The sequence below is a fragment of the Arachis duranensis genome, chromosome 3, assembly GCF_000817695.3.
Source record: "Arachis duranensis cultivar V14167 chromosome 3, aradu.V14167.gnm2.J7QH, whole genome shotgun sequence".
In the NCBI taxonomy this organism is placed as follows: domain Eukaryota; kingdom Viridiplantae; phylum Streptophyta; class Magnoliopsida; order Fabales; family Fabaceae; genus Arachis; species Arachis duranensis.
This window is the reverse complement of record NC_029774.3, coordinates 129,740,525-129,750,929: the sequence shown is the minus strand read 5'-3', so window position 1 is coordinate 129,750,929 and position 10,405 is coordinate 129,740,525. Positions and strand designations below refer to the sequence as shown.

The window sequence follows — 10,405 nt, the reverse complement described above, 5'->3', positions numbered from 1 at the left end:
AATTTATAAAACATTCAGCAATATAGTGCCCGTCACGTGACCCCTTGCTTTTCACAATTCCTTCTTTTCTCTTTTCTCTCTTCACTCTTCAGTCTTCACCTAACCCTTTTGTCGGTTTGTCACATTCTCCTTGAAGTGCTGTTATTAAGTTTTTTTCTGGTTCGGAGTTCACTAATCCCTCTCGTGCCCCTTTTTCCCTCTTTTCTCCTTCATCGACACGGTAGCAGAAATGGAAACAAAAGCTTCGTACAATGTAAAGAATAAAGAATGAATGGATGATTAAATAAAGCTTTAGTATATAGCTATAAAATAATAATTTTAATATCGATCATCGTTGGATGAGTTCGAAGGAGGGATGAATGATCAGTGGAAAAGAGAATAGAACTAACGCTTGTTTAAGCTAAGGTGGCTCTTTCTCTAGGCTGCTAGTACCATACATGGAAGGTGACTATTGTGGCGTTTCAAAAATATGAGATAGTTATAGACTTAAGAGTTAAGCCATCCGTGGGATTTGCTTACAGTGGAATAGTGGATATTGGGGTGCAGCAAGTCAGCAACGAAACAACAATGATTAACCCATCTCTTGTTTTTCTTGTTTTTGTCGAAGTTTAAACACCAAATATGAATCATCGATACTAACTAGGATTTAGGGTTTATGTATGATTGTTGATACTAAAAATGAGACAGTACTGAACATGTATGAAAGTGGCTAAAAGGGACTAAATCCCAAATAGTCCTTCAGATTTATGATTTTTTTATGGTCTCTCAAATCCCAAATTTACTGTACTAGTCTCAACATTTAGTTCTGGCCTCTGGATACTATATTAGTTTTTGAATTCCTTTTCTAATACTGAATCAACAAATAAAGTCCTAAACTAGCTCTAACTTATATCATCATGGATATATTTAGTCTTGTGTTTAGCTTGACAAGTTAAAACTAGTTCGACGTTTCATTCATTTACTCGGCATTTCATTTCAAGAATCACTACGGGAAATTAATCGGCTAAAAGGTAAAGAAATATGGGGTCAGGTGATAGTCCTATTAAATACCGTATAAACGATGTTTGTACGGTTTATATGTGTTGTTCTATTAAATATTTTATTTCTATAATTACTTTTAATATAAAAAAATTAAAACAAATATACACAAATAATTTATGTAACATCTCTCATTCTCTCTCTGAATATTAGGTACTATTATTGTTGGTGGTGGTTGGCACGAGAATGGCGTGGCCATCCCTCTGCACCATCATTTTTTTTTCTTTCTTAGCATGCAATCATGGATTCGGGAGTGTTATGATTTATGCTTTAATTTTAATAGAATAGTCTTCGATTTTGCTTGGTCAAGTTATGGGGAAAATAATTGTAAACTTATTGTTAGAGATTTTGAATGTATTTAGACATCTGCAAAGAAAGGAAGAAAATATTCAACTACAACCTTTACAATGACCTGCTGGCTGCTATGCAAGATATAAGATGTGAAATGGTGAATCTTTATGCAATACTAATTTTGGAACATCATGTCGCGTCACACGAACAAAATTTCACTTGAGTTCATGTACTCTCACTGCATACCATATTGAGTCTAAACCAATTAACCAACGATTAATACTTTAAAGCATATATCCTCTGTTTGAAACTGTTAGAAGACAACTAGTGGGAAGGTTTAAGAGGTAACCCGTAAGCATACATGTGAAAAAGAGAACGAAACAAACATTTTGTTGTAAACTGATGCTGCTAACTTTAGATTTTTAAAATGTTTTGAAGATGATGCCTCAGCTTCGAACTACGACTTACCAATCAAAACGTTCCGTCTATGATGATGATATTGTATTCCAAAGGTGGAAGAAGTGTTCTGACTTTGTTGTAACTCTATCATATTGAACCAAGTATTGTTTTCCTTATAAACATATTTGTCTTCAGATGAGTTGGACTATAGGATCATCATATTCATTAGTATAACAGCGGTATAACACGGAATTCCTGTATCAAACAAAATATTGGTACTTGTAGCTATCTAGATGAACACCAAAGAGGACTTAGCCTCATGGTTGAATTTGTCGCAACAGCAATGTATAGAGCTAATGATAGCCAATAGGAGCTGGTGCATCCCTCAGTTCTTTTCCCTGAAAGTGGATATCCTACAGGAGAAGAACATAATTGTATAAAATCCAACGTACAAATGCAATCAGAATATGCAGATGTGAATACAGTCATACCAAACATGGTCAATTAATTAATCCTCCCTAGAAAAGCAAACAATGAACCTACCGACCACAAATCAAGGTTAAGAACATACCACAAGAAGAAAATGCATCTTTCACATGATACCAAGTCTACCAAAGTGGTTAGGTTTTTGATTCTCTAACCTCCATATAGTTTACTAATATTTCAGTAGAAAGTTAAGTTAATCAGCATTTTGTAGGTGAAATGAATGATGAAATGGATACTCTCAGCTGCAAACTAATGAATGTGTCTCTACTCTGTACAATCTTTTATATTGAAATTGTAGTTAGGGCTGAGGAAATTGGAAGAATTGTCATTTTTAGTTGTCTTTAGATTATTGCTCCTCGGGTATACTACCATCTATATATCCATATATCTTAAATGCACGACTAAATCCCCATTTTGGTCCCTGAGATTCACGCGATTACTCATTTTGGTCCTCGAAATTCAAAGTTACCTATATTGGTCCTCCAGATTCAAGTTCGGACACCAATGTGGTCCCTCGACTCTTTCTGGCGATGACTAAACAAATGTAATGCTGAGATGGCACCCTCCCTGCCACGATGGATGATGAGTAAACGACTTCGTTTACCCTAGGCACCTAAACAAGTCAGAAATGTGGTCGCTTTGTATATGAAGGTAGAAGAAACGATGGAGACCCAAAATAAAATATTCTTTTTCTTCTCTACCTCCACTATTCTTCATTTTTTACTTGTTTGGACGCTAAAAGTAAACGACGTCGTTTACTCATCATCCAATGTGGCAGGGAGGGTGCCATCTTAGCACTCCGTTTGCCCAATCATTGCCAGAAAGAGTTGAGGGACCATATTGGTGCCCGAACGCAAATCTGGAGGACTAGTATAGATAATTTTGAATTTCGATGACCAAATTGAGTAATTGCGTGAATCTGAGGGACCAAAATGGGGATTTAGTCTAAATGCACACTTTTCAAACTCTATGTTCCAAGGGGAAAAATCGTATCTAACTTCTGAGAGAAAATGAAATGAAAGAAGCATAAACAATTTCAGAGGATATGTTGCAACACAACCAAAAGATAAACATTGTTTTGAATGATACTCACAGAAGCAAAATGGTTCACATCTCGGTGATGAGCTTCATCGGCACGAATGACGGTTATAACATCTTTCAATTTGGCGTCCTTGGGAAGCCTCCAATAATCTATTGCAATGGCAGGAGCAGGAACATTTTCAATTGCACCACTCTCTAGGTCCCTCAAGAACTCAGTGTAAGAATGTATGGCCTCCTCCTCAAGATACCCAACAACTCTATGAGCTAGCTTTGGGGAGAGTAAGTAAAGCGCAAAGAACGCGTTGAAGAAAACTCCTTGGACAACAAGAACAAGTATTCTTTCATACCATTTAGGCTTCACAAGTTCCACCATGGTCATTAAGTGCATTCTCTCATTCTCTGCTTCCTCGAGCAATGCTTTGATCCAGCCCCCACTGTGCTGAAACCTGCGGAGTGACCTCAGGTGCAACAACATTCCTCCCACCATTCCAGGAACAGCTGCAACTGTTTCAAGCATCATTGCACGGCAACCATATTGTCTCTGGAAATATCACGCCATGGATTATGATGAAGGACAACTTATACACATGGAAAATATCTTGATAGTTTTCTAATGAAATTGTGGTATCTCTTTATGTATCCCCCTTTATACACAAATTATATACTGACTTCTTTTATATTTTGTTGGGGATTATGCCCGCTATAGGAGATTTTATACTACACACCTTGAAAAAAACATCAGTCGGAATTCTGATGAGCTTCACTGTCCTATAAGCAACTTTATCCAGAAAATTCTTTGGAACATGATGCTTGGTCAAATCAATTGACAAGTTTGAATGGTAAGTCTCCCACGGCTGCATAGACAAAAAGGAAAACATGCTAACATCCGTTCAAAGATAACCATAGCCCAAAAAACTAGTGGTTCCATATACTGATATAAGCTCTTTAAAAGAATTCCAACCATTATCAGCATAACAAAACAATTAACAAAAACCCTCCACTTCATAAGAGCAACAAAATCTTGTGGTAATGCTAAGATTTACCTTAACTGATCGTAAATTTCATAATGAACTAACCAATGCACGGAAATTCGCATGAACATTTATACTTCACAGCTATAGAACTATGAAAAGCCATAAATATATAGAGTACAAAATAATTAAAAAATTTGCCGAATCAAACAATCAGAAACTGAATCCTCAGTTCCTCACCATGAAGCAGTTCCAAGGCCACTCCGTCCCATCCTCTCTCGTAACCTTCTGCCTCGAAATCCCCCAATAACTCGAGGCCACAAGGCTATTGCCTTCACTCTTCTTCTCCTCCTCCTTCTTTTCCGTCGAATTTGCCTCAACAGACGACCGCAGGGACTCGGAAGCCATCATTCTCTTCCAGCAGGGGAATCCTCTTTTCAAGCCACCAGCACCCGCGCAGTGGCGGCTCATTTCCGCCGCCATAAACGGCATCACCGTCGCAGTTGCAACCGCCGTGCCACTACGGTTACAGTTATTCCTGCCATTGATCAGAGCTCGGAGAACCACAGAACTGAATGCAGAATGCTTCATCGTTTCGAGAGAAGAATCGCGTCTCTTATTGAAACTTCTTCAACAGAATTGCCACGAATTTTTTAAATTGCAGTTTAACGAGGAGGAAGCTTAGCGGTTATGTATGGAGGGAAATAGAAGCGCCGGAGTAGAAAGTTTCGATGCTGTGCATGTTTCGTGTGATGAATGAGGGCTGAGCGGTTAGAAGTGTTTTGGACCGTGGATTTAGGCGGTTGAGATGTAATGGACGCCTGGACGGGTATGATGGGTGGGAAAGGGGTGGAGGGAGTTTGATTGGCAATAGAGGCGCGCAGTTTTAGATAAGAAACTGTCACGAAAAATGAGCATCTAGTTTGACCGAGTAAGGCGGTTAGAGTGGATCAGATTCAGTGCAGCGTATACTATGTAGAGCCTGCATAGCCAAATAGGCAAATAGCCCTTGTCCTTTTATCAACCGTTGACCGTTGATATCCCAAAGGGTGAAAGGGAGGTGCAATTTGGGAAGAAAAATATTATTTAGTTCAAATTAGTCTAAAAAAAACTTTTACTAAAATTATTCCTCAAAATTTTATTTCGTAAAAGAATTTGTTTCTTGTTAGATTGTCTATTATCAATGATCAATTATCAATTACATATATAATAGGGATGGAAAAGAATTGGCGTATAATTTTCTTTTTTTTTTTGTAATATTCTTCATCATATACAATTAATAAAAAAATAAGACACTTTATTAACTTTAAGAGTTGAACAATTATTTTTTTTATATATAATTGCTCCAAAGTGGTTTAATTTGTGGAGATTGATGATGGTCCAAACTTTTGAAGGATTTCTTAGTTCGTGTCTAAACGAGGATTGGAGTATTTTAATGTCAATATTAATAGATATTTTGAATTAGATTGAGAGTTTATCTAAAATAGAGAATTATTTGTAGAGTGGCTGAGAGATTCTGCATCATAATTTTCAGCCTTATTCATAGTTTTTCATGGTAGATGATTATTTTGGGAGCGTCAAATTTGCTCCTGAAGTCGAATTTAAGATCGGATTTAAGGATCGTATCCGATCATTTAAATGCGAGCGCACTCGTTATTCTAAATTTAGTTCTTCTAAATTTTGAATTTTATTTTATAAGCTAAAATGTGATCTTTTATTATTTATTTTGTAAGTGAAACAAAAAAATATATAAAAAATTATTCAAAACTAAAAAATCACATTTTATCCTTTAAAATAAAAATTCAAAATTTAAAAGATTCAAATTCAATTATCCTAAACCATATTGAATTAGCTTACGGTTGGCTACTTTTAGTCGGAGTTTTACTAGGAATATTTTATTTGATAGGGTATAATATTATAGCTACATTTAAACGTAATTATGTTTTAGTCTTTAACGTTTAAAATGTCTTATTTAAATACCAAAAAGTTTTATTTAATTTTAATTTAGTCCCACCGTAAAGTTAAAGTTAAATAATTAACATAATGTTTTATATGACAGTAATACAAGAACAAAATCGATAATTTAGAGAATAAGTACAAACTCTAAAGACATAAAATCACCGTTGATGCATTAATACATTTATTTATCATTCTCCTTAATTCTATAAAAAAATATTTCATTTAAATTGTAAGAAGACTGATAAATAAATGTATTGATATATTTACAGTTGATTTTGTACATCTAGAACTTGTACTTGTTCTCTAGATTATCTTGTTCTTATACTGCTGTCATGTAAGATATTCCGTTAATTATTTAATTTTGACCTCACGGTAGGACTACATTGAAGCTAAATGAAACTTTTTTTGATTTAAATATGACACTTTAAACCTTAAAGACCAAAACAAAATTATATCTAAACATAAGGGACCAATTTAATACTTTACCCTATTTCATATTAGGTTTCTTGGGTCATTGAGCTCATGTAAGTACAATAACATGTTTATTATCTTGACTAACATCAAATTTTTTACCGTCATGGATATTTAATTTATAAAAAATAAATTTAGAATTAAATACAATTTTGATCCTTAAGGTATAAGCCAAAAATTTTTTGTCTCTAACATTTTTTTTTATACAAAACCGTCCATAAAGTTTAACTTAATTTTAAAAACGTCTTTTTTTACTTAAATCCTTAAATTTGAAACAAAATTACTCCTAACAAAAAAAATCATAAAATAAAAAAAAGAAAAAGAACATACCAGAGAGAGAAAGAGAACCATAAGGAAGGAAAGAAGAAGAAGGGGGAAGAGGAAGGTGGCGACGATGCCGGCAAAGGAGGACAGACATCGCACGCCGTGTCGCTGTTTCTGCTCCTGCACTAGTGTTCGACCTTGACGCCAACAGATCGGCGAGGGAGGACATCTGTTGCGTCGCCATTTCCGCTCCTCTTCCTCGCTTGCTCGCCAGTCGCCGCTGCTCCTTACTCAACGCTGCTTCGCATCCTCGTCGCTGCTCCTCCCTAAGGTTTCAGTTCTGCTTCTGATTTGTTGATTTTGTTAATTACATTGTTGATTCTTCTATTTATATTTCTTTTGTTAATTACATTGTTGATTTGTTGATTTTGTGAATCATATTGTTTCTGATTCTGATTCTATTGTTGTTGTTGATTCTGATTTTATTGTTCTTCTATTTCTGTTTTTCTGTTTCTATTTTTTATTCTAATTCTGATTTCATTCTTCTGCTTTTAATTTTATTGTTGTTGATTCTTTTGTTTTTGATTCTATTTCTGTTTTTGTTTTTTTATGTTTTTATTACATTATTTCTGCTTTTGATTTTATTGTTATTGTTGCTAATGTTGCGATGAAGAAGAAGAAAAAGAAAAAGAGATGCTGCTATGATAGAAAAGAAGAAAAAGAAGAATAAAAACTGAGTATTTGTGTGAAGAATGAGAAGGATATTTTGATTCGAATGACGATTTTAAAACTAAGTTAAATCTTAGAGATATTTGATATGCAATAAAAAAAGTTAAAAAAAATTAACCTAAACCTTACAAACTAAAATCGTACTTAACCCTAATAGATTTGTTAGCACGTTAATGTTTTAACACACTAGTTTTCATAAAGAGATTGATTTGATAATGTTAGGAACTTTTAAAAGACGTTTCTATGTTTATCAAAAAACAACAACAACTACAACAACAAATAAATAAATAAATAAATAAAAGAAGAAAAAATAAATAAATCTTTAGTTTTTTTACTATTTAAAAATATTTTTAAATTTTTAATTCTTTTAAAAGTTGTATTTATTTTTCTGTTCATATAAATTTGTCAAACCTAATAAAAATGTGTAATATAATTTTTATAGTGCTAACATAGCTATTACAAATGCACATGTAAAAAAAGTGATTTTAAAATGGAATAAATTATTTTTTTTAATTCCTCTTCAAGTTATTCAACATCAAATTTAAAAGTTTATGTATGTAACTTGAATTTATCTTTTTTATTTTTTTCTAACATATTGACATTATAATTTAAATTGCATTTTAGACAAGTCAATTACAAATGACATGATATATTAGAGGTGTTCAAATTCAAACCGATCTAAATTAAACCGCTCATTCAATCCAATTCAAACTGAAACCGATTAAAACCGTACTAATTTGGATCTGATTGGATTTTATTTTTTACAAATCGCCTTATCGGATCGGATTTCGGATCTACTTTTCAAAACCGATCCAATCCAATCCAAACCACACAATGTGCTATAATATTATTATTTTATTATTATATTTATAATTATACTTATAACATGTTTAATTTATTATACATTTTTATATTATTCATGTGTTATTATTATTTAATAAATAATTTATGTTCAAAATATTATTTATTATTTATTTTAACTAACCTATAATTTTATTTCTATGTTATGATATCGTTGGCTTTTTAAGATATTGTTGAAATTTGTTATGTCATTGTTAATTATTTAAAAGTTGATGTTAAGACTTGTTATATGTATTTAATTTTTTTAATTTACAAAACCACAAATCCAATCCAATCCAAACCGCTTGAAATTGGATCGGATTGGATTGAATTTTTTTAAAAACATCATCCAATCCAAACCGCACCACAAGTAAAATTAATGTTCAAATCGAATGAGTTTTAGACTCAAAACCGATCCAAACCGCACCGTAAACACTAAACACCCATATGATATATAATCTAAATAGCATGTTTCAATACATAACAAATAATAGAGCAACTATTTTCTTTAATTCATTTTTCAAACACTATAAATATAAAAAGCAATACAAACAACATGGACAACTAAATTAATAGATTTTTCTTCTTCTCTAAAATAACCATCTTTTTTTTTTCGAAAGTGTCCTCTTATGATTTAGTCTTTATTTTCGATCATCGTCTTCAATAACTTCGATATCCTTCCTATCCAAATACTTTCTACAAGTGCTTTTATCAGTACTACCAATTTTAATAACATGTTCATCGGTTCGAACAGAAATTTTGCAATGCATTTATTTTTTCAATACAACAAGTCAAAATTTTTAAGATAGTGTTTATTTTTAAAGACTAGAATTAAAACTAAGAAATTGAGGTTTAGTAGGCTCAGGATTCGGTGGTCCAGAATCTTTGAACCACTTAGTGGTCCAAGTAGAAAACATGTTTTTAGAGTTTTTTTATAAATTGCTATGTAGTCTTTGAGCTAATTTTAATTACAAATTAACCCCATATATTTTTATTTAATTATAAAAATAGTTTTTTATTTTATAAATTATTATTTTATCAATTATCTATTATATTTATTAACAATCAAATACAAAAATAACAACCAATTATATCCTCCATTCATCCTAATAATTATCTGCGGCTATTTCAATCTTGTTATCTTTTTAGAAATTATCTTATTATTCATCTATCTTATCTTTAAAATCCTATCTTCAATTTTTTCTGTTTTATTTTTATGTAGATAAACTAATCTTATATTTTTCTTAATATTAACATTATAAATTGGTGAATAATCCATCACTAATTATTCAATCCCATCATTGAAATCGTGTATCATTTTCTTTGATTATAAAAAATTTGATTGTTTTTTTTGGAACATCCATCTACTTAATATCCAATTTTTTTTTAATTTTCATCCGTCTATTTAATATCCACTATTTCTTCATCGTTAATCACCGTTGCAGCAATCAGCAAAGGTCCAATCAAATTTTTTATTGTAGTGTTCAAAAAATAAACCATCGTTTTGATTACAACATCGAGGTCAGTGAATAGAATCTCTAATTTTACAATTATTCTGTTCGATACTTTATTCGTGAAATAGATTAAAATAGATAATTTTTCTAAAAATACTTTTTTAAAACAAGATTAAAATTCGTATAATCAATGTGTCGTATCTCCATCCTTCATAGCCCCTAATTGCTTGTGTAATTGGTTTGAGAAAATTATTTATCAAAAAAATATTCAGCTTATTTAGATGTCATTAAATTATTAAAAAAAAATTTTAATAATTTTTTTTATTTTTTAACGTGGTAGACAAAATTTTAATAATAAAAATAAAAATACTAAAATTAATAAAAAATATCCTATCTTAAAAATTATAATTTATATTTTTTAAAAGATCTTTTTTACTTAAAAATATTTTTAATATAATAAAT

The 10,405-nt window shown here is 31.8% G+C and overlaps 2 protein-coding genes across 2 annotated transcripts in view; both read right to left on the bottom strand.

Moving 5' to 3' along the window:
* Nucleotides 1–10,405, bottom strand: part of LOC107481782 (tobamovirus multiplication protein 1) — a 49,114-nt gene that overhangs the window by 3,876 nt on the left and 34,833 nt on the right. The window lies entirely within an intron of this gene.
* On the bottom strand, nucleotides 1,843–5,087 carry LOC107481775 (ubiquinol oxidase 2, mitochondrial). The gene is made up of 4 exons (XM_016102085.3): nucleotides 4,467–5,087; nucleotides 3,981–4,109; nucleotides 3,308–3,796; nucleotides 1,843–2,141 (listed from the first exon to the last, which is right to left on the bottom strand). The coding sequence occupies exons 1-4, from the start codon at nucleotides 4,815–4,817 to the stop codon at nucleotides 2,082–2,084; spliced, it is 1,029 nt and encodes a 342-aa protein (XP_015957571.1). The 5' UTR covers nucleotides 4,818–5,087; the 3' UTR covers nucleotides 1,843–2,081.